General features: G+C 44.5%; 1 protein-coding gene and 1 long non-coding RNA gene across 2 annotated transcripts in view; both read left to right on the top strand.

The window, feature by feature from the left end:
• The window catches only part of LOC123363018 (cystathionine beta-synthase-like), a 66,330-nt gene extending 64,548 nt beyond the window's left edge, over positions 1–1,782 (top strand). The window contains exon 16 of the mRNA XM_045003671.1: positions 1,622–1,782. Within this exon, the coding sequence (XP_044859606.1) occupies positions 1,622–1,782 (161 nt within the window). The remainder of the gene's footprint in view (positions 1–1,621) is intronic.
• Positions 1,783–8,522: 6,740 nt separating this feature from the next.
• On the top strand, positions 8,523–11,810 carry LOC123365151. Its single transcript, XR_006577451.1, has 3 exons — positions 8,523–8,587; positions 9,140–9,245; positions 11,103–11,810. It is a non-coding gene; the product is annotated as an uncharacterized LOC123365151 (long non-coding RNA).
• Positions 11,811–25,549: the final 13,739 nt, after the last annotated feature.

Raw genomic sequence — 25,549 nt, 5'->3', positions numbered from 1 at the left:
AGCTGCCACCACTTACGGGAGCTGGAGTAATTAAGCCGACAGGCACGCTCTCTTGCGTCTGCTTACAGCAGCTACATTAGAGAGCTTATGGCAGCACAGCTGCATCATCTGTATTGTAGCCAGAGCCTCAGCAAACAGTTTTCAGAAAGGAGATAATTTCTTAGGCTTTGCTCACACTTAAAAAGTTTTGCCACTTTACCTGTGCTGCCATAGAGCAGCAAAACCTTCCTAGTGTGGACGCAGTTATACTGAGCTAAAAGTGCTGATACTGGAGTAGCTGTTTCTGGCTCAGGGAAATGAAATAACTTAAACCAGTATATAGTCCCTTACGCTAGTATAACTGCATCCACACGAGGGTTTTTAGAGATCTACCTATGTTGGCAAAAATAACACCCCTTACCACATAGTTATGTGGTAAAAAATTGTAAGTGTAGATGATGCCTTCTCTTATGGGAGGTGCTTTGTTTAAAATTTCACTGTCACAACAAAGCAGCCAAGATAACTGCACTCTGGATAACATTAGAACTTCAGGGTGTAATTAGGCGGATTTTATGGGAGAACAATGTTAAATGTACAGCCCGCTCATGCACATGAGCTAGTGAAATAGCACGCCATGTTGGTTTGTTCGCCTGCAAGGGGCTGCAGTTTGAGGGTCAGGCCGGCATGCTGAACTCAGACCCTGCAAATCCATATGCATCTCCCAACACAAGAAAATCAAGCAATGGCTCTGTGAATCCCTCTGTGATTATACCTCTTCAGTGGGAAGGGGAGGCTGGCCATCAATCTCAGCTGTGGCGGGTTGAAAAAAACAGGTATATTTCTGCAAAATATTAAGACCAAAACAATTTGATTTTAAAAGGTTTATGGAAGATTTGGGGGGGGGGTTTCCACCAAAAAAAAAAACCTTAAAATTTTTATTTAAATTTTTTTGTTGAAAAATCAAAAATGTCTTCTAAACCAATTTTTTTATTAAACATTTTGATTTTGACAAAAAAAATTCACTGAAAAAAATTGGTGGTGGTAGAAAAAGGCAGCCAGCTAGACTCGCCTCACTTCTTAAGAACACTTTTCTTAGTCAACAGGTGCTATTTTAGTCTGACCACAGTTCACCCCATTTTTATTACTTTCCTCCCATCCCTCCCAACACGTATTTCATTCTTTGATTTAGACACCCTCACCTGCTTTTTATTTGTTTGCTTTTAAGAGGACGTGTTTTAAAAAGTTATACTTTATTGCACTGTATATTGTTTGGTAGTGGTGTGGTACAGCACTATGTCAGCGGCAGTGGGGGGCCAAGCGTTGTTTATAAATACAGTTATCACTGCTGCTGTTAAAGATTATTGTTGATTTGGGATGGGGAGGGCAGGAGTCATTGGAACAAAAGTCTCATAAGGTCAAGTGACAAATTAGATTCCTTGTAGTGGTAAAGAATGCACTGTTGCCCAATACATCCCTGATGTAACTTGATTGACTGCTGGGGGATTGCGCCTGGAATCCTTTTCAGTAGAATCATAGCAGGGATGATGCTGGCCGGTTTGAGGTCTTATCTTTATAAAATCACAGTCATTTCTGGACTGCTTTGTCAGATAACTCAGTAATGTACTTCGTTGTGTGCTTACAGACATTGGAGATGGCAGTTACGCCAAGAAACAGATGGTGTTTGGAGTGGTGACGGCCCTGGATCTCCTGAACTTCATTACCCGAAAGGACAAGAGTCAGCAACAAAAAGTTGCTTCACCAAGAGGCTCTATTACCTCAGATGAATCTGAAATGAGCCACTGAAGATTTTTCAAAATGACGAGGCTAAGTTTTTAACAGACTAATCCTTGGTCCCATACATGTGACCGCATCTGAAATGACAGCAAAGGAATCTATGGATCAGGATGATCTGACTAAAGAACAAAGTTTAATTAAAATAAGCAGTTATACTGAGATAACATTACAACACAACATTGGGGGGATGATATATGGGTCTTATTGCACAGATTTTGTAAGACTTGTCTCTTGCTGTTTTCATGGTTAATTAACACCTTCTCCCACTTCAAGTGATACATGATTATGGCTGGGGCTGGAGCCATGATGGGAGAAGCTCCAGCCCTCTCCCAAATTTCATCCCTGACTGGGGGAAACCCCTGCTGATTGGCTGCCTTCCCCACTCACCACCCTTCTGGGGAAGGGTAGCCAATCAGAGCTACTGCAGGCAGAGTTTCTCTCCCCTCCCCTCCCCTCGGGGCTGACCCTTTCTTACAGGAGGGGAGAAGGGAGCATGTAGGACCCAGCAGGTTAGGGCAGCTCTGCTTCCTTTCACTCCAGTGAACAATGGGATGGCTCCTCTGCTCCTCCCCCATTTGCCCTCCTGCCACACTGGCTTCACACCAGGGCCTAGGAGAGAGGGGTGAAGACTCTCAGAAGCTGTAGGAGGAGCAGAGGTGAGGCTGGTGGGGCTGAATTGATGTGGGGTTGAGGGAATGGGCAGAACCGATGCAAGAGCTACCAGGGGGACAGGATTGATATGGGAGTTGAAGGGCAGGATTATTTCCTGGACAGGGGTTGTGCAGATGGGGAGGGGCGAGCTCCTCCAGCAAAGGCCAAAATCCCCTTACCCAGGTTCTTTGGGAGAGTGGCCAGCACTAATTGTCACCTAGACACACTGGGGATGGGATGGGAAGGGGGAGCCCCAAACTCAAAAGACAGCCCCAAAACACAATGTAATCTTTTCTTTAAAAAAATAATCATGATTTTGGGGTCAATTAATTATTTTGGGGGACTGATGTGATTTTTTTGAAGCTTTGGAGTCCAGGAGCTGTTAGCAGAGCTCAGAAGAGCCACGTGTTAGAGCTGCAAAAACACAGAAGGAATTAAGTGCACAGCAAGAGAAGAGTAAACAAACGAAATCACTTTTGCAGCCCAGTTTAGGGGAATAGGCACAATAGCTTCAGGCATGTGCTGTGGGCAGAATGAGAGAGGAGCAACTACTTTCAGTTTTAACTTTTCCTAAGCGACAAGTCTGTGTTTTTAATCTAACCTAGTATGTACAAGCTTTTTGATAAATGAAGAAGTATTTATGGTTAGGAATGGTGTCTGCTGCTTTTTGTTTGCTGAGTTATACACAATACAGCAAATCTTTTGCAAGTAGTTGGGTAAGTGTTTGTTCACATCTGGTTTATGGCCAGAAAAGCAGACCACCCCAAGAAACTGTCCTCTTAATATTTCCCACTAGAGCTAGAACTGGAAATCTCGGGAGATCCCTTCAGGGCCGCCCAGAGGATTCCGGGGGCCCGGGGTCTTCGGCGGCTGGGGGCCCTTCCGTTCCGGGACCCGCCACCAAAGTGCCCCGAAGACCCGCGGCGGGAGCCCCCCGCCGCCGAATTACCGCCGAAGCGGGACCCACCGCCGAAGCGCAGCCCGGTCTTCGGCGGTAATTCGGTGGCGGGGGGGGGGTCCCCGCCGCGGGTCTTCGGGGCACTTCGGCGGCGGGTCCCGGAACAGAAGGGGCCCCTGCCACCGAAGACCGGGCTGCGCTGCGGCGGCGGCGGCGGGTCCCGCTTCCCCCCCCCCAGCCTCTTACCCGAGCGCGTCGGCGGCGGGGCCTGAGCTCCGTCCCGCTCAGAGCCGCGTGGTGAGGGGGCGGGGCTGTGAGCTCCACGCCGAGCGGAGGCAGCTGCCCCGCCCCCTCCCCACGCCGCTCTGAGCGGGGCGGGGCTCAGGCCCCGTTGGAGCTCCCAGCCCCGCCCCCTCACCACGCGGCTCTGAGCGGGGCGGGGCTCAGGGGCTCGGCCGGAGACTCGGCGCTTGATGCGCTGAGGCTCCAGGAGAGGGGCGGAGGCGGGAGCCTCCGCTCTTCTCTTGGGGGCCCCTGCGGAGCCCGGGGCCCGGGGCAAATTGCCCCTTTTGCCCCCCCCTCTGGGCGGCCCTGGATCCCTTGCAGACTCAGGAAGTTCAGACAGTTTGGGATGGCCTCCACACTAAACCCAAAAACCATGGTGGGAGAGGATAAGAGCGGAGAGGAGGGGGAATAACAAAATGTGATAAAGTCTCTCTTCCAAAACCAGAGAGGGCATCCTGACGAACAATGTTTGTTACCTGGATGGAGACTTGGACTTGTCTTCATGTACAGCGCTACAGTGGTGTAGTTAATCCACCTCCCCAAGAGGCCATATTGATGGGAGAAGCTCTCCAATCAGCACAGTGCTGTCTACACAGGGGGTTACATCAGTATAACTGTAGTGTAGCCCTGGCTTTAGGGCTTGTCTATGCTTATAGCACTGCAGCGCTTAGTGAAGATGCTACCTATGCTGACAGGAGAGCTTCTCCCATTGGCATAGTTAATGCAGCTCCCCGAGAGGCGGTTGCTATGGTGACGGGAAAAGCGCTGTCTACCCTGCGAGTTAGGCTGGTATAACAACATCACTCAGTGTTGCAGATTTTCCATACCCGTGAGTGACATAGTTATGCTGACATAAGTTGATAGCGTAGACCAAGCCTGAGGCTCAGATCCTACCCTTACTGAACTGAAGGATCCTCACCTTTGATTTCAGAGAAGACAGAATCAGGCCCTTGCTGGTGGATTTTTTCTCCCTCAAATTCATCTAGAGAATGGTTAATAAATAGAGAGGGACAAAAAATCACCAAATTAATCACAAGAACAAGAACTTTTCAGTAGGAAAGAGTGCTGCTGGCTGTATGCATGTGTGTGTGTGTGTGTGTGTGAGAGAGAGAGATGACATTGTCCATTTGCTGTTTGTCCAGCAGCACCCAAGTTCTGAGAGCTACAAGAAATTGTCTTTATGTATATGAAGAAAAATCATTGTACTTTATATGACTGCGTACTCAAATAAAAACTAATACAATATTTGAAACAAAAATATAGTTAATTATTTGAGAGGGTTTTGCCCCTTTAGGACAAGATCTGAAACAGAGCTCAGAGGCCTGAGTCATTTGTGGTCATTAAAGAATCCATGGAATGTTTTGCAGGAGTAAGGGGGGGGATTGTTAACTCAGTGTGTTGGCCATATTCCAATGTGTGTAATTAAATTTCTCCCCGCAGCGTACAGTAGTCTTTCTGTTCTGTCCTACACTGCTGTAGTGATGCTGTGCACTATTTGACATCTGTCACATTCCACCCTAGAGGAAGCTGCATTCCAGCAGAGGGGGTAATGATACCTGTAGCTTAACCATATTTCTGCAGTGACTTAAGCATGAATTTTAATCGTGGGATCAATAGTTAATTAAGATTATTATTATTTTTAGTATTTGTATTACCATAGGGCATAGGAGCCCAAGTCATGCTGTTTCAATCGATGCAGGGTTGGATTCATAGTTTGTAAAATATTTTGGGAGTCTTCTGAGTAGGATCTTAGAAAGATTCTTTATAAACGTCATTCTCATTCATGCCTAACTCAAGGCCAAGTGTGTGCTACCTAAAGCAAACTACCTACAATCAGTAGCAAGGCACCTTGGTTTCTGAGTAGCTAGTTTCATTTATTTACAAAAGGAATATTCTCTCAAATGATTCAGAGCCATGAGATTGTTAACCTGTGAAAGCTGGCGTCTTTATTACCATTACCCTTGTCCTCCATGCCCTCTTCCCTCCTGTCTGTTACAATCACATCTTGTTTGGCTTTAGACTGTTAAGGCCAGGATGGGAGCCATGACCTTGATCATACAATCATGAATAATCAGAATCGCAATACATTTTCTAAGGCAAACTACAAATTCTGGGGTAGACAGAGGTATGTTTAAAATAAAGGATTGTATGCAATATGATAATCAACAAATACACCCTGAACTAAATTCCTCGTGCTATTTGTTTTTATATTACATTTACTTTACTCTGTACATTTTCACTTTGGTACAGATTTTTGTAGTGACAAAGCAAAACTGTTTTGTAGACGTTATGAGTGTGAAAGAAAGTGGCTTAAATCAGGCAGCCGGGTGGGGATTTTATTTGCTGGGATAGTATGTGAGGAATTTGAGATTGTGTGATAGAACCATAATGACAATACTTAGCTCTTATACAGTACGGCTTATCTGTAGCTCTCCAATGGCTATACAAAGGAGATGAAATATCATTGTCTCTCACATGCAAAAAGACTGCAGGATTAAACAAACCCAGTGGGTAGAGCAAACAAAAAACAGCGATTAGCTATTTCAGCCTTTGCCTCAGCTACCCTTCCCCATGCACTTGGGGGCCAATATACTGCAATTATGTAGCTAAACAACAAAACCTGTGATCTAACAGGTCTTTCTATCTATTTTCTCTCCCCCTCTGACTGACAGCTGCTTTTTTTTGGTATTACAAAGTCTCTCCCTCTCCCACTGTATGTAGCCGCAAGTGCTTTGTATAATCCTTGTTTGCAGTGGTGTTGTAGCTTTGTTGGTCCCAGGATATTAGCGAGACAAGGTGGGTGAGGTAACATCTTTTATTGGACCAAGTTCTGCTGCTGAAAGCGATGAGCTTTCCAGCTACACAGAGCTCTTCTTCTGTATAGCCGCTCAGCTTGTCTCTCCCACCAACAGAAGTTGGTCCAATGAAAGACATTACCTCACCCACCTTGTCTGTCTTGCATAACCCTCCTCACTCTGCGACCCTTCTCCTGGGCAGGATTCCTTTACCTTCCAATCTTTTGAGAAGATGAAGAATGCTGCATGTGGTGGAGCATGGGAGGGGTTTGCAGGTGAGCTGGGAATGGGGATGGGTCTGAGTGGTTACTGGATGATTTCAGGAGTGTGTGGCAGCTGGGGGATGGGACTGGTGCTCAAGTCAGGAGGGCTATGAACAAGTGTGACAGCTGAAAGGGGATTTTGTTAATAATGTTGCCTAGCACGCGCTGCCTGTGCTAAGACAACTGAGGTGCCACTTGGAAACTGTTAGCCACTCAGGGGCGAGTTATCACTGCAATTGCTCCTATTTGTGTGTGACTTTTGCCTTTTTTTTCCCTTTGGCCAACACAGGAATTTTAAAGTTTTTAACCTTTGAACTAGAGCTTAGGTGGGAGCATATTTATAATGCCACAGGGATGGTGTCAGACAGGAACAATGTGAAGTGGAATTTTAAGCTTAAGGGGTGGGTGGGGAGATGAGGTGTATTTTTCTTTTCTTTTCTTTTCTTCACCTATTAGAAAGGCTAAAGTTGGAGACCATGTCAGGCTTGTGGCTAAAAACTAACCAGGACATTTATTTTCACAATGACTGGGAGAGCCCAATCTTGCAAACAAACACTTCAGCATTTGTGTTATTTCACTAGGAGGAATCACAGTGAAGTTATAGGAAGAACATGTATAACTGTTTGCAACATCAGGCCCTAAATTCACTCCATCAGTGGGCCCACTCCTCCAAATACCCCTGGCATGATTCAAACCACCTGCATTTACCATGAGGATCACATGCTTCCTTGCTCATTTAGGCCAAGTGTTGGGTGTTATCTGACTTGTGAAGTGCAAAGTGCTTTTCAGGTTTAAGGGGTGCACCTGAGAGGGTAGGACAGGCAACAGAAGCTTAGCTGGGCTGCCCCCAGAAACTGGCACTGTAGCTGTGGAAGCTGAGGCTGGAAGAGTTGTGGCACTAATTAATTAGCAAAGAATGGGCAAAGCTTGTCCCAGCTAATAGACTCCACAGAAACAATAGATATTTGTCAGGAACCCGTTGAAAGTGGTTGGCTGAACAGAAATCTGACAGGGAGGGGGACACTTCAAGGAGAGTAGGATGGGAATAAAATTGATAGGGATGGGAGACCTTGCTCTGGGGGTGGGGGCAAATGGGGGTCACACATAATCCCTGGCAGGAAAGAGATTGGGAGTGAATGAGGAGCATGGAGGGAAAGGGAGCAAACATATCCCCTGCCATGGGGACAAAAAGGCGCAAAATCTGGTAGAGGAGCATGTGGAGTGTTCACAGCCTCTAGAATGGGGGGAAAGAATATGGCAGCCTGGCACAGGTAGGTGGGGGGGGGGGGGTTGCAGGGACTCCCAGTTAGAGGAGGATGGGAGGGTGGTGCACAAGGAGCTTGGGGTGGAGGCAGGGAATGAAGGGATGTCAGGAGCCCCTGGAATGGGCAATGTGCTCAGCCTACAGAAGCTACCAGCTGTGCGACCTCTGAGTTTATTATTCCCCGGTGCTGGCTGCATTTCAGTAGTGTTGTTGTACATTCATAGCTTTCGAATCATTTCTGTATGCTTGTGGATGGAAAACCATATACAAATATACACTATATTTACTGTGCTTAGCAGGCTATCAGTCTAATGGTCTTTTCCGTACTCTCAGTCAAAGTTTAAAGCAGGGTGGGGAAGGGTAGGATTGCACCACAATCTAGAACAGACTTCACAAATATACAGATCACCAAGAGAGATATAGACTCAACTGAAGCCATTAGCAAGATAAAAATCTTTTTGACCACTCCCAGCCATGCATTTTGTGTTGCAAAGGCTTTCCCTCCCTGTTTGTACTGCATCAAGGCTGGGAGAGCCATTGCATATAAATAGATGACCTTGCAGCTGAACTGGTATGGTTATGCTGGGAGAAAAATCAAAAGGCTGATCATCATTCCTGGGCCAAACCATCTGTCACATTTGGCATCAAGACTATCCAGGTAATTAAAACAGTTTTATATTTTAGAGCACAAGCACGTATTTGATTTAAAAAAGGATTCCTTCTACTATTCTGAAATATAAATTATAAGCAGTTAATTCAATTAGAGCAACCATTTCCCAGGAGTGTGTGGTAGCTGGGGAATGGGTCTGGAGATCAGATCAGGAGATATGAGGTATCTTAAAGAAAACTGGACTGATCTGAGCAGAAAATTCATCCCTATGTAACTATTAAGTAACAAATTTCTTTAATGTTGTATCTTTAGGGAAAATTGGTCTTGTCAACCAAACCCGATTTTATTTTTTTGATAAGATTACAAGTGTGGTTGACAAAGGGGACGGCATTGATATAATATACTTAGATTTTTTTGACTTAGTACTGCACAGCATTCTGATTAAAACCTTAGCACTAGACAACAGTAATAAAGCACATGTTAAAAGGATTAAGAACAGGCTAGCTGACAGATCTCAAAAAGTAGTTTTCAATGGGAAATCACTGTCTAATGGAAGTGTTTTCTAAGGATCAGTTCTAAGTCTGGTACCATTTTTATCAGTGATCTGGAAGCAAATGTAAAATCACTGCAGAGAAAATTCGTGGATGAATCAAAGATTGGCTGAATGGTAAATAATGATGAGGACAAGGAAGCAATATTGTCACTGGTAAGCATTCAAAAATTGGAAGATTGGTTTAACAATCATTAAATTTTTTTTAAAAGAATCCCTTTTGAGTTCTTGTTATTTGCCTTTTGGTTTCAGAGCCTTTAAAGGTGCATTTGGGTAATGTTTTCAAGCTTCTCTCTGCAACCACGAAGTCTAGAGAATTTCATTTAACAAAAATAAACTGAGATTCTTGTGCATTGACGTAACTCCAGGAGCTGGGGCTTTAAGAAACACACCAAATATCACAAGACTCATGCTAAATCAGGGGAGTGGTTGGTAAGCTGGGCCCATTCAGACAAAATGCCTTTAATACAGCCAAATGCAGGCCATACCTACAGAATGAGGGACACTATCCTGGCAAGCAGTGACTCTGAAAAGGATTTAATGTCAGAAAGACAAACAACTGAACATGAACACCCAGTGAGATGCTGTGGCTAAAAGGGGTAATGCAATCTTTGGATGTACAAACACAGGCGGAGTGGGTAAGAGCAGAGAGGTGATTTGACCGCTGTATATGGCCTTGGCTACTAGAATATTGTGTATAGTTCTGGTGTCCATATTTTAAAAAAGATGATGAAAACTTGGAGAGGAGAAGAGCCACAACATTATTTGAGAGCTGGAAAACATGCCTTACAGCAGGAGACTTAGAGCTCGGTATGTTTAGTTTATCATAAAGAAGATCAGGAGGTGACTTGATTACAGTGTATAAGTACTTTCACAGAGAGAAAATATTAGGTACACAGGGCTCTTTAATTCTAGTAGATAAAGGCAGAACAAGAACCCATGGCTGGAAGCTGACGCCAGACCAAAAAATTGTGCCTTTCTAATCGGAATAACAGTGATGGTCATCAACCATTGAAACAAACAGAGCCAGCGTTAGGCATAAGCAGACTAAACAATATCTTATGGGCCTGAAAGCCCAAGAGGGCCCCCTATTTGCTTTTTGTTACAAGAACTTGCCTGCTTTAGTATCAGGGAGGGGAGAAGGGAGGATATTTCTGTTTATGGACCCCAATGGGCTAGCACCGGCTCTGGGAACAAACTTCAGATCAAGACTGGATGCCTTTCTAGAAGATCTGCTTTAGCCAAAACACAAGTGATTGGGCTCAATACAGGGGTAACTAGATGAAATACCTGTGCCATACCTAGGGTCAGAGTAGGTGATCTAATGATCCCACCTGGTCTGAAAAAATCTACAAAAAAATCTACAAGTCTTGTAACATGACACTTTATTGAAGCAGGCAGTGGCATGCAAATTAAAAATGACCAAACCAGCTTTTATAAATAGACTTAAGTTTAATATTTATCTGTTATCATCCTTAAAGGACTTTGTGAATTACATCACTCCTCTGAAGTAGGAAAGTAAATTTTATCTCCATTTTATAAATGGGGAAACTGAGGCAGGGGATTAAGTAATTTGCCCAAGATTACAGAGTGTAAGTGGCAAAGCCAGCATTAGTTCTCACGGTCCCTGGCTCCCAGTATGATGATCAGTCCATTACAACATACTATCTCCGTTTGAGCCTACTTGAGGAGAAACCCAGAACTGGAACACTGGCCTTGCTGGGTAAGCAAAGGAAGAACTAATTTAAGCTCTCTGGGGCAGGGGTTTTTGTTTTGGTGTGTGTTTTGTACAGCGGCTAGCATGCTTGGCCTGAGGTGCTAGCGCTACACAGATTATAACAGTGCAACTGGCCAGTGAGTAACTATTTCACAGGAGTGTGACCATTTGATTTCAGTAGCTCAGTTTCACACACAATGCTTACATTTACAATTGTATAATTGACTCAAGTGCCTGAACCAGCCATTTCTGCTCTCTCTCTTTGCTTCTCTCTCTCCCTCTCTTTTTTTAAATAGAAAACATGAGGCCTGAACACGTGCTTTGCCTGTTGCTGAGCTGCTTTCCGCTACCCAAAGCGGCCTGTAAGCCCTTGAAAGCCGACTGCACTCTTGTCAAATGTAGCCCATGCCCTGACCAACACACAGCGGTGCCTTCGGAGAATAACTGCTGTGCTACATGTGCCCCTCCATGTTCCTGTCCAGATTACCAGCAATTGGAATGCGCCATGCAAGGCTACGAGGATGGAAACGTCCCTGTGGGGAAATCTTTCCACATAAACTTTGCCACTGAACTTTGCACCTGTGTTTCTACAGGGAATATCTCCTGCACTTCAGTTTGCCCCACGGTTTCACCTACGTGCAAGGAGACCGGAAGCCCTCCTGATGGCTGTCCCCAGTGCGTATGTCCCATTGACAATGACAGAATCGTAGTTGCTGGCAGCACCATCCCCAGGGACAGTGAGATTTGTGTATGTCCCCCTGAGGGAGGCAAACTATTCTGCACCTCAACCACACCTTAGCTCACTACAGTCTACCAATGAATAGGCTCTGTTCTCCAAGTAAGCTAAGTATTGCAGGAGGGCAAAGCGTTTTGTTATTAGACTATAAGAGAACTCCCATTGTATCTTTGGGCACCCTTATGGAAAATCCTATAGAATGTACAAGAAAATAATTATCTTGCTATAGGTGTTTCAAACTCTCCTATAAAATGGAATAGTGAAGTATAGTCACCCCACCTTGCCGCTCAAAGTGGCAGGAGCTGCTGAGCTGCCCAGAACCTGGGGGCTCTGTGAGGGGGAGGAGGGGAAGCAGGGGAGGGGCCAGGGGAGCCTCCCCAGCTGGGAGCTCAGGCAGGCAGGACAGGACGGTCCTGCGGGCCAGATGTGGCCCACCGACCGGAGTTTGCCCACCCACCGGCCCCTTTAATAACCGGTTCTACACCGGCTTCTAAATTTAACAACTGGTTCTTGTGAACCAGCTCCAGCTCACCACTGGTCTTGTGGTTTTAAAGTGTGAGTGTGATGGACCAGCCCACAATGATCTTGGTGAAGCATCCATGGTGATCCTCCAATACTTACCTAACCATAGAAAAGTAGCCCTTTCTTTTGATGTACTCTGTGGCAAGGGTACTGATGCCAAATAGGCATATGCATGCCCTCTCTTGCGCCATTGCAGTTTGGGAACCCCATTGCTGCAAATCCATCCACTATGTCCTGCACGCTGCCCAGAATCACAGTCCTGCATAGCCCTGCCCACTTGCATGGTAGTGACGCCTACTGTGGTTTTTGAAAGTCTAACATGCTTGCTCATGGACTGGTAGCAGTCTGGTGGTGTTGCAAGCTTCCACAGTGCAATCATTACTCACTTCTCCATTGTCAGTACAGCTCTCGTTTTGGTGCCCCGGTGCTGAAGTAAGCTCAGGACGCAGATCCAGCAGTGTGACCTTGCACATCCAGAAGTTATGCATCCACAGCTCATCGCCCCAAACCTACATTACAATGAAATCACACTAGTCAGTGCTCATTTCTCAGGCCCAGAAGCAGCATTCCATCGTCTGCAGCTGCTCTCTGAATGCCACCAACAACCTTATTGTTTTTTTGCTATGTCCCTTGGTGAACTGTCCTCAAAGAAATCATTATGTCCTCTGTTGTTGTGGGTCTGCAAATACAGGAGACTCATGGGGCCTGTATTTGTAACGTCCATGAGAATAAGGCAGAGCTCTATGAGCTCCATGCTTCTGTCAGAGCCAGCAGACACAAAAGAGTGGGTTTGTGGGATTTTTAAAAAAAGGCATGAAAGTTATGGGACATGGATGGCATTATGGGATGGAGAAAGTTGCATGCTGGGAATTTGAGCCCTACCTCCGAGAGATCCCTTGGAGAGTCATTTCCGTCTCACAACACATGGTGAAAATTTCCCAAAAAGCTTTGTGCCAGAAAGTGGCATGTGGCACACTGGGATACCTACCCATGGTGCATTGCGCTTTGCATAGACCTAAGCACTCCTGGTGAGTACGCCCAGTACCAATGCAAGCAGCCAAGTTATATACAAACTTTGGCAGCTGTATGTATGCCAATGTATCTTGCATTGACTAGTGTAGACATGGTGTAATAATGCCTGACTGAAAACTGATTCACTGAGGCAAAATTAAATTACAGCAATTGATGTGTGCATTTTAAAACACTCTTGCAGCTATCCCTTACGCCTGTGGGGAAAAAACATTAGAATTAGTGCCAGATTGTGAACTTTGTACACGGAATGTCCATTAATGCCATAGAGCTGGGGACAGGGGTGTCATATGTGCAAATTGAGGACACTTTATGCCCTTTCTCGAGAAATGTAAATGGCTCAGGTATTTTGCTCCATTTTTTTTCAATTGGCTGGCCTGCGTCTAATCTCTCTTTAACCAGCTGTTCTATTTTTGGAAGCTAGATGTGAGCTTTCTCTCTCCCAGCATGACAGTAATTCCCATCAGCAGGCCATTTATTTAGCATTGATGACTTTGAGACTGTGGGGCCTTCACAAACTATCGGCATGATGTTTGTTTAATACCCAAGGCATTGAGTTTAAACTGGGTCTGAAGCAAAAGCGTTTGTTTTGCTGCACAGTGATTAAATATTGAATTTCCGTCTGTAGGAGCTAAACCCAGCTAAAGAGATTGGGAGAATCTTGTTTGATTCCACAAGTAGCAGTGGCCAGAGATGAGGAAAGAAAGGGAACAAGGAACAGAAGGGTTGGAAGAACTTAACCAGGCAGAAATGAGAGCAAGCTGCCAGATATGGCTGTGCATTAATCTAAATGGGGGTGGGGACTGGTCTACATTATAAATTGTAGTATTGAAACTCAATTGTGAAGAGTTAGCTGGCACGCTGCTTACCACGCCTGAGTGGGTAGTGCAGATCATGGCAAATCATTCTTACCATGGTTTCAGCTAATTTTGATCATCATCACAAGCTGACACGATCTGCATGGCTCTGACTGGTCTTTTGTGGACACTATTATGTCAGCTAACTTGACACTTCACAATGATGTTTGAATGCAACCACAGGCGCCGACTTTCCAAAGTACTCCAGGCCCTGCCCCCACTCCACCCCTTCCCGCTCCACCCTCTTCCCGCCCAGTTCCACCTCCTCTCCTGAATGTGCTACATCCACCCTCCTCCCGCTCAGAGCCTCCTGCACACTGCAAAACAGAGGTGGGAGGTGTGGGGAGGGAGTGGGAAGGGGAGGCGCTGATTGGTGGGGCCTGCTGGCAGACAGGAGGCGCTGGAGGGGGTGAAGGGGATGTTCTGATAAAGGGGCTGCCGGTGGGTGCTCAGCACCTATTTTTCCACGGAGCTGGTGCCTATGAATGCAACACAGTTTTGAACTGTAGACCAGCTCGAATGCTTTAGGAAACCTCCCTCTCTTTCCCACAGACACTGGGATTACTGGGCAATATTGTTAGGTCCAATCCTGCAAAATGCAGAACACATCCTCAATTCTTACTGAAGTCCCAGGGAGAAGTACTCCAGGAGCAGACCTTAAGTCAGATTTGCTGCATCTTGGGACCTGAGCTCCTACAACCTCCAGTGACTTCCGTGTTCTTTAGTAACAGTTTAAAAGGAAGCCTTATCTGAAAAACAAAACTATTTTAGTCTTCAAACACCAGAGAGCAGCAAACATTTAGAGTAATACAGGAGAATCCAATAGTGCAAATTTGCACAATATCAATAAGGATGTTGTGAGTTCTCTGAGTTTGGACTTGGGAATGAAAAGCAAGCTGTAGCTGGAAATTTTTGGAGTCTGCCATTTGATTTCATTGCAAGTCCCAGGGAATCTTTTGGCCCTCTCCAGATTGTTCTAAACTAAGTTTCAGAGTTACATTAAGTGATTGTCCTGTCTGAATTGCAAAATTTGTATCTGGAATCTCATCTGACTCCAAACTTTCCTAACCCCAACCCCACCTCCAGAATGAAATGTGGGACCATGGATCACATGGTAGGTCTTCTGGAGGAAAATGAGCACTTGTAAAGCCAGACATGTCCAACAATTTCATTTTTAGAATTTTGCCTTCACCAGGTTGGATTCACAGAAACATGCAATAAAACTAAAGGAGTGGAAACCACATGAAGTAGAAATACAAAAGGAATACAAACCTGGGCACACTGAAGTCAGCAATTTTTGCACGGCTTAATCTACACACACACCCCCAACCGCCTTTTTTAAAGCAGTAAGTATTGAGCAGTTCAAACTTAAGAAAGAACCAAGCAAGTAACAATTAACGAGGTTTGGAATGAATACCTCTTTCAGCTTTCCAGTGGGTTTTCTGATGTTGACAGCGTAGGCCACTGATGTGCAGTCTAATCCAGGAACTGGACTTGTTAGGTTTCCTCCCTGAGTAAGGCAAAGAGACTTTGCTTCTTATCAGTGTAAGCTGAGGTGTGAAGCTCCTACATGCCTGGTGGTGTTCTGAGGAATGGGCTCCTCTCATGCAGAGCAGACAATGGGAATGCACTTCAATCTCTATGAACATGAAGGGGGTGACACACACTGTTAAAAATCCATACCTTCTTATCCAGGTGTTTGGATAAGCCTGGCCACTACTCAAAGAGTTCTAAGGACTCTGGTTCAGGTAAAAAACTAAGTGTGCAATGGTGCAAGCTCCTAACATTTACTAATTATACTGACATTTAACAATTGTAGTGGAGCTCTGAATTAAAGACACCTTTCTAGACCCGGAGAGCATGGGCGGCAGGTTATATATTTGTGTGGGGCCCGGGCCCCAGCAATATTCAGGGCTGGGCGCCCTGCTCCAGCAATAGTTGGAGCTGGGTCTCTTCCCGCCCCCCCCCCCTCCCCGGTCCTGCCTGGATCGGCCCCGGCCACCGCAGGTCTCCCCCCCGCCGCCGCGACCCTGCCTGGAGCAGGTCCCAGCCCCCGCCTGCCACCCCCCCTCCGCGTGTTCCCCCCCCTCCGCCGCGTTGTGTTGCGTCCCTGCCTGACAGAACGCAGCGCGCCTCTCCCCTGCCTGCTGCCCGGAGGGCTCCCAGCAGATTTGCTGTCTGCTGCCGCAGGGTCCTAGTGCCTGCCCTCCGCCAGTACTGGCAAGGCAGGCTGCCCTTACCCTAAGCCTCTCCAACCCCAAACCCTCAGCCCCAGCCAGAGCCCTCATTCCCCCCGCACCCTAATCCTCAGCCCCAGCCAGAGCCCTCATCCCCCTGCACCTTAATCCTCAGCCCCAGCCAGAGCCCTCATCCCCCGCACCCTAATCCTCTGCCCCAGCCCTGAGCGCCCCCACATCATGAACCCCTCATCCCCCCGCACCCTAATCCTCTGCCCCAGCCCTGAGCGCCCCCACATCATGAACCCCTCATCCACAGCCCTCACCCCACACTCCAAACCTCTGCCCTAGCCCTGAGCCCCCTCCTGCATCATGAACCCCTCATCCACAGCCCTCACCCACAGCCCAACCCTCTTCCCTAGCCCTGAGCCCCCTCGCATCATGAACCCCTCATCCACAGCCCTCACCCACAGCCCAACCCTCTTCCCTAGCCCTGAGCCCCCTCCTGCATCATGTACCCCTCATCCTCAGCCCCACAGTCCTCACCCTGCACTCCCTCCTATCCCCAAACTCCCTCCCCCTTCCCACACACCCCTTCCCAACCCCAAACTCCATCCCAAAGCCTGCACCCTTCACCTCCTCCTGCACACCCACCCCCTGCCCCAGCCCAGAGCCTGCACCCAGCACCCTTCCTGCACCCTAATCCCCAGCCCAGGATCTGCACCCCAGACCTCCCCCGCCGAGCCCCCTCCCAGAGCCTTAGACAGGTGGGGGCGGAGTTGGGGGGGGCGGAGTTGGGGGCGGGTTCTGGGCCCCACCAAAATTTTTACAAACTTGCCACCCATGCCGGAGAGAATGTCCTTACACCTGCAGCTAGCCACAGAAAAGGACTGAGGCTTTTGGAACTGCATTCCTTTTATATAAGCTGTACTCCAAATTTTCAAGGCTGCAAGCGTATACTCATGAAACCCCCAATAAGCCTTGCTCTCTAGAAGGTTCCTGCAATGGAGGTTCATCCCAGTAGTACAAATATGGAGAGGAAACTTCAGCGAATGCAGACATACCACTTGTGCTAAAGAGTGCTTTCCTTCGCTCTTGAATTAAGAGGTTACTCTCATCTTTGTAAACCAGTGTGACACAAAGGCTCATTGTTGGTTTACTACACTGTGCCAGCAACTCTTGTCAGGCCTGACATGCTCACCACACCTAAAATACTGTTGTCATAATCTGTATCTAAAAGGTATCATGTAAGGGATCATATATTGGTAATGTGCTGGTCCTGAAAATCATTGTGTGATGTATGTATGGTAAACCCAGAAAGGATTTTATGGCTATGTGCTGTAAACATGTTCTTACAATGTATTTTGGCAAACAAGGCTTAAGAAAGCCACGTCTGTTCTAGACAAAGGAATATGGTTCCACCTCCTTGAATGCGTCTCCAATGTAAATTAGGGAGAGTGTGACCAAAGACAAAGAAAAGCACATTCACATGCAAGGTAAACAAAGCCATCTGGAGAGCAAGTGGAGAAAGATGAATACTTAACAGTCTTGACATGGGGGGGAGGGATGGGGGGGATATGGAGATTGCATCCTCAGGGAGGCCTTCTGCCTCTTGAATCACAGTCAGTGAACTTTGGAAAGACAGCATGGTGTCTACACCCAAGCAGGAGAGAAAAATGTGGTTTGGGGTTACTTTTCAAAGTATACATTGCAAAGATTTAGTGGACTACAGAAGACAGGGGGTCTGAACCTCAAGTGATAAGCTAGTGAATCAAACTGATTATACAGAATATTACTGTATGATAGAAGTGTACTTAGTAAGGTCTTTATGACTCACCAGTGTGTCACAGGCTTTAATACCATTGTGAAATGTATGTATTGACACTATATGCAGAATTATGGGCGCTCACTGATATTATGCTTTAAAGTCCAACTAAACACAGGTTCTCCCCCAGACAGGCGAGAAAGTAGCTATCTCCAGTGTAAATTAAGCATTATGGAATCAAAACAATGGAAGCCCCCATTTACAACAAGAAGGGAAGAACAGCAGGGAGCCTTCCTGCCTCTTGTAACAGGGTCAATGAACTTTAGGAGACATAAGCAGAAATGGAGAGCCATTTTGGTACCAATTAATTGGGGGATTAAAGACCACAGCTCTTGAAAATCACAAAATGTTGGATCCTTCAAGCAAAGGGGTTGAAGGCTCTGGGAACTGAGTTTCGGTGTGAAAACTGCTTAGGCAAAGATTGTAACTTGCTGAAATTAAGTTTTTTATGTCATAGAAGCATATTTTTCTTTTGTTTATAACCCTTTCTATCTTTACTCCTTATACTTGATCCTTAAACCTAGGAATTTTTGTTTAATAAACTTGTTTTACTTTTACTATACAACAAATCAGTGCGCTGATAGAAAGGAAGGGTGTGTTAACCCCAGTTAAGCTAACAGGCTGCAGTGTACTGCCTCTTTCAAGGAGCAACAAACATAAAACTTCTGTGAGTGTTCAGCAAGGGGGACTAGAAACTGCATGGAGACATCTCTGGGGAACTCAAGAGTTGGGATTCACTGTTTTATTACTGGTCAGTCAAGGTTTGGACTGAGAGTCCTGAAGAAGTTTCCTAGCAAGAAAGACAAACTGGTGTGTCAGGGATTTGTTACACAGTTTAGCAGTAGCAAAACTTTCACTTGCTGAGGTTGAGAAGGCTAACACAGTAACTCGCAATTCTGGGAACCGCAGCAGATGGTCACAACCAGTCACTAGACTACAGCACAAAACAAAAACACTTCCTCAGGTCTGATTCCATCCAGCAGATGTCAACACAGCACACAGAAAACATTATATGTACACACTAACGCAGCACAAACCAAAGTATCTGGAGGTCCATTCAAAACTTAAGCCAGGAGCCAATCAATAACAATCTGTGGCTACATAAAAATATTACAGGTGTTTACAGAGTGCATATCTCTGGAACAGGGAATAGAACTTGTAATTTCAGCTCAAGCACCTCCATCACTAGTTCTTTTGCATTTGAACTGAAGGTGAAAGTCCCTTAGATCACAGTAGCACTAAGGCTCTTATCTTTCTTTTAGATCAAACATTAGGGGTATGTCTACACTATGGGATTATTCCGATTGTACAGAAACCAGTTTTTAAAAACAGATTGTATAAAGTCGAGTGCACGCGGCCACACTAAGCACATTAATTCGGCGGTGTAAGTCTATGTTCTGAGGCTAGCGTCGATTTCTGGAGCGTTGCACTGTGGGTAGCTATCCCATAGTTCCCACAGTCTCCCCCACTCATTGGAATTCTGGGTTGAGATCCGAATGCATGATGGGACCAAAACAGTGTTGCGGGTGATTCTGGGTAAATGTCATCACTCAATCCTTCCTCCGTGAAAGCAACGGCAGACAATCATTTCGCCCCTTTTTCCCTGGATTGCCCTGGCAGACGCCATAGCACGGCAACCATGGAGCCTGTTTAGCCTTTTGTCACTGTCACCGTATGTGTACTGGATGCTGCTGACAGACACAGTACTGCAGTGCTACACAGCAGCATTCATTTGCCTTTGCAAGGTAGTAGAGACGGTTACCAGCCCTATATCACCATCTGCAATTGGAAATTGGCGATGACGGTTATCAAACCTTTTGTACCATCTGCTGCTGTCATGGATGCGCCTGGCTGGCCTTGCTGAGGTCGGCCGGGGGCACATGGACAAAAATGGGAATGACTCCCCAGGTCATTCCCTTCTTTATGTTTTGTATAAAAATAGAGTCAGTCCTGCCTAGAATATGGGGCAAGTGTACTAGAGAACCAGAGAGCACAGCTGCTCCGGGTCAAAGCCCCAGAGATCCTGCAGAAATGATGATGCCATTCTAGGGGGGTGCCCCTCCAACAACCCCACCCATTGCTTCCCTCCTTCCCCAACCCTCCTGAGCTACCGTGGCAGTGTCCCTCCCATTTGTGTGATGAAGTAATAAAGAATGCAGGAATAAGAAACACTGACTTTTTAGTGAGATAAAATGAGGGGGAGGCAGCCTCCCGCTGCTATGATAGTCCAGGCAGTACAGATTCTTCATTAGACATGAAAGGGGGGGTGTGAGGAGCTCAGCCCCCAGTTGCTACGATGAGGACGGTTTTCAATCCTTTTGTACCGTCTGCCGGGAATGACCGGAAGTCATTCCCATTTTTGCCCAGGCGCCCCTGGCCGAACTCACCGAGGCCAGCCAGGAGCACTCACGGGATGATGAGGACAGTTTCCAAGCCTTTTGTACCGTCTGCCATCAGGAAAGGAAGGGGAGCGGATGCTGTTGTTCAGTGCCGCAGCACCGCGTCTACCAGCAGCATGCAGTAGACATATGGTGACATTGAAAAAAGGCGAGAAACTATTTGTTTCCATTTTCTTTCACGGGGGGAGGGAGGGTAAATTGACGACATATACCCTGAACCACCCAGGACAATGTTTTTGACCCTTCAGGCATTGGGAGCTCAGCCAAGACTGCAAATGCTTTCGGAGACTGCGGGATAAATGGATGCTCATGGAGGGAGGGGGGAACTCCAGCTGATTCTTTGGCTTTCCGTTACGCTTGTCACGCAGCGTGTGTTGAGTCCCTGCTGTGGCCTCTGTCTGGAGATTTTTTCAAATGCATTGGCATTTCAACTTCTTGAACAGAGCTCTGATAGAACAGATTTGTCTCCCCATAAAGCAATCAGATCCAGTATCTCCCGTACAGTCCATGCTGATCAGCGCTCCACGCTGGGAAAACAGGAAATGAAATTCAAAAGTTCGCGGGGCTTTCCTGTCTACCTGGCCAGTGCATCCAACTCCAGGTTGCTGTCCAGAGCGGTCACAATGGTGCACTGTGGGATAGCTCCCGGAGGCCAATACCGTTGAATTGGGGCCACACTAATCCTAATGCGAAATGGCAATACCGATTTGAGCGCTACTCCCCTCGTCGGGAAGGAGTACAGATATTGATATTAAGAGCCCTTTATATCGAAATAAAGGGCTTCGTTGTGTGGACGGATGCAGGGTTAATTCGGTTTAATGCTGCTAAATTTGGTATAAACGCGTAGTGTAAACCAGGCCTAGAGGAGGAAGCCACCCCCGAAACACAGACCTGATCCATTCCAGAGAGAACTGTGGTGCACATACAATCCATTACAATACCCAAACTTTGCAAGACCTCCTTTGTTAGCATTTAACATTGAAGCAGCAGAACCATTACTACATTACAAGTCTTAATTACCTGCTGTGCAGGTATTTACAATTATACAAATGGAACTAACATTCTGTGCATTCTTTCAAGTTTGAATATATTAGCCAATGAATTTAGTTGTCTTTCTTGTTTGCAGATTATTTGAGGAAATCAGGATCAGGTTGCAAATATATTATCTACAGGTGTACAATGAATACTTTGTGCAAACAAATTTAAGTCAATGAGGTATATGAGAACTGTTCATTTTTGACTATTCACTATTTGTTGTGAGATTGGTCATGTATGTCACATGGTATTGTTTCTGCCCTTTGATTGTATAATAAACTTTTTAAATAGAAAGAACTGACAAATAGCAAATAAACAATAATCTTGTTTTGTACAAATACCAATATTTGTATGAGCACAAGAAACAGCCACTCTCTTTTGATCTGTGTATATATTTCACTGTATTAGAATGAATTAGTCAGTTCATGTAACTCCTTCTTAGATCAACTACATTAACATATTAAAGGAGAAAAAACTCTCTATAAAAAATAGACTTTGTGATAAAGCTTAATTTAAATTGTTGCCAGAATGTATTCACTTAATTAAAAGAGGGGGGGGGGGGGAAGACATATCCCAAATATGTCTGATTCACAACTTCATGCGGGAAGGAGTGTATTTTACTTCTAGTGGTGCTGTCCTGTTTCATTTATTGTTGTCTGTATTTAGAATACAGTATTGCTTGTATTTGTGTATAAATTTACTTTGAGGCTCAGATTTTCAACCGTGATGGCACAAAGCTGTGCAGACACTTCTGTAGGTACTCATTTTGCATATGCACTAAGGTCATTTTGCAGCATATACAAGTATGTCTGTATGCAAGTCAGGATTTACATGTGATCATTAGTTTGCACATCTGCAAAACTGCACATGTATGTGTGCACACACACACCCCTCTGCCCTGAAAATATACTGAAAATGTTGCAAAATATTTAATGAAAACACAAAAACATTTTTTCTACTTTTAAAAATAAATTGATTTTTTTATCTCTAACAAATCAAATTTTGGCTTTTGCTTGAGCTATGTGATAATTCTGCCAAGCATTCTCAGGTATTATTTTCTGTAGCCATATATAGAATTGATGGGGTTTTCTTCACCAGAGTGCAACAATATTAAGGTATGTCAAGTTTTGAACCTATACTACTTGTCACTCTCCTTTTAACATGAACCCCCTAAATTCCTGTTACATAAAACTATGAAACATTAAAGTGAACTACTAAGGAGTGGAAACTTATTGTGTGTTCTTTCAGCATGTCAATGGACAAATCAAAGCTACCTGCAAAACCAGTTACTTATGTACAGTAAATGTTCTTTGAAATGTGTTGTGCACATATACATTCCACTGCAGGTGTATGTGTTCCCAATACACTCAAGTCAGAGACTTTTGCCAGCAGTACCACAAGGTGGTGCATGTGCTCCTGCTCTCCTGATGCTCTCAGGCAAGAGCATAAAAGAGGTGTGTCTTCCGCCTCCCTCTCTGTTCCTTCCCACCGCTGTATGTAATGTCTGAAGTAGTGGGGAAGGTGGGAGGGTCATGGAATGTGTACATGCACAACATCTCAAAAAAACACAAGGTTTCCAGGCAGCTTATCTAAAATTAGCTTCTCTCTCCAAAGGTCTGGCATCTCTGGGCCATATTTTTTTTACCTGAACACCTGTTAAACCTTTACATGAATATACTTATAGCTGTGACTGCTGTCAGTCTTTTCCAGATATTATATTCTTTGATGAAAGAACCTGACCTTGAGATGTGCTCTGCATCCACAACTTCTATTCAGGTGAACACATCTGAAGATCAGAACTATAGTATTATAGTCTTTTTGATTAAGATTTTCAAAGCTGACTAGGCAATTTAGCTACAACACACCCACTGAAATTAATAGAAGTGATGCAGATAAATCCCCTTGTCATCTTTGAAAATCTTTTTTCCTTAATATTTGGAAGAAAACATGCACACTGTTTTATGTCAAAAATGCTTAAAACAGATTAATCTAAGTATAAAAGATCTCCAAGACACCATACCTGCTCCAGACTGGTGGCTGAAATAGTTGACATAGCAGAGATGTATTGACACATGTTTACTCACACACAAATTAATAGAGGTTAAGGACTGCAAGACCAGCGAAGGTTTGTAACAGAATTGTATTCCACATTAGAAGTATATATATTATATAAACATCAAAACAAAATGCAGCATCCGGTTGGTTTTTTCCCTATGATTAAATGCTGTTCATTTTCTTTTGCAGATTAAGTACTATATGCAAGAAATACCCAATTTCACCAGGGACCATCAGTATAATCTGCACACTTTTCACGAGTAAAAAACCCCATAAAGCAGAAAGAAATTTGGATCGAGACAAAAATCTCCTCTCATCTCCAATGTGACGTTTTTAATACTAATGTCACACAAAACCTACTTTAAGCAACATTCAGGGTCTGCCAGAAACTAACTCAAACCAATATATAGAGAAAGAAGGCTGGAAATTATTCTAATCTCCTGTGTCTTGTTTGAATAGCCCAGCTGAAGTCAAGGGAACAATAGGCTTGAATCAAAGTCCATTTAATTCAATGGGAGATTTTTCAGTGAGTTCAGTAGGCTTTGGATCATGCTTCATTTGCATTATTAATCTTTTAAGAAGTAAAGTTGGGATCTGGCCTATTGTCCCAGCTTTAGATTTTGCAGGGGTTTCCCAACAGTAGGTAATTTAACAGCCAACAGGCCGGATCCTGAATGCCTTGCACATTTAAAATTCCCACTGACTTCAGTAGGATTTTGAGTTTGCCAGGAATGTAGTACTGAACACTTGCATTGCCCTACAATATCCTTGGCACTATTAAATGGGGGATGGACCAGGCATTTGGCAGAACTCTGATTTTATGACTTGTGTCAGTTCAAGTGAGAGGGTTATTTTAACCTTTTTGTTTGCATGTTTTCTTTTATTGTCAGGTTTTTTCAAAAATCTGACTTTATATTAAAAGGTGCATTTATAAACTGTTTACAAAAGGGTTAATAAAGGCTTATTATATACTTAATAAGTGGTTAATCAATTGTTTTGGTATCAAGAAAGAAATAGATTGCTTAGAGCCATTTCTATCACCTTCTAGTAAAGCCATTTGTAAGTTTTTTGAGGGAAGGATGAGGATGTATGTCCATGATCTGTGGTTGAAAGATTTTTTTCCAGATTTTTTTTTTTAATTTGTAGTCTTCATCTGATGTACATTGTTACCTGCCCTTCATTAGGGAAGGCTGGTGGAGTTAATTGATTTGTAATTATGCTGTGCTGCTAGGTGGTTACTGTAAGTTTAATTATTGTCATGACAGCTTTAAATCTGTGGTTTCAATGTCACATTAAAGACATAATAAAATACTGATGTGTCTAAGACCAACTATTATAACATACTACTTATGTCTATAACATCTATTATAATCATTAACCCTTTATTAACCATTTATAAATGTATTCCTAGTATGAAGTGTGACCAACACAATCTCTCTCTCTCTCATGGACACATACCAGAGTTGCAGAGTAATCATAAAATCTTTGTTGTCCTTGAAAATATTTTTATGAACTTATAATTACATATCCGGCCAAGTAATGACTTTGGAGAAAATGCAACTGTAATCACATAAAAAGCGTATCTGCTTTTTAAAGTGAGGATTTCTGATCTAATAGAGCATGATAGTTCTAGAAATCCATTACAGTCTATCTGCCTTTGAAAAGACAAATTGGCACATAGGACTTGTACTGCATTGCACAGGAAAAATCCTTCTGAAAATGTTTTGAAAAAGCAGTTACTGTACATGCCTGGAAGCCACTTTTTGGAAGTTCAATGTCCATGCCATTTTAATTAACAATTTCAGAGCCACAAAAACAAAGAACACATATCATAGACTAACTACCTGATAAGTCTTTCATTCCTCAAAACGGCTTTTGCACTGCAAAATCACAGTCCCCCTCTCCCACCCAAAACATTAAGAACTAGTAAACCATTTTTTCTGTATTTGGGTAAATAAAACAAAACAGGCCAAAAAACTATCCCAGACAAAAATCTTGGGTAACTAGTCTGATATGATATTTTCCAGCTATGTTACAGATTCCTGAAAATATGACTGATGTTGAACTAAATAATGCTAATATAATTAAAGCAATGTGAATGCTTCAAG

This window comes from Mauremys mutica, chromosome 1 (assembly GCF_020497125.1).
Source record: "Mauremys mutica isolate MM-2020 ecotype Southern chromosome 1, ASM2049712v1, whole genome shotgun sequence".
NCBI lineage: Eukaryota > Metazoa > Chordata > Testudines > Geoemydidae > Mauremys > Mauremys mutica.
Note: the sequence above shows the minus strand (reverse complement) of the source record. Positions and strands in the feature narration are given on the sequence as shown.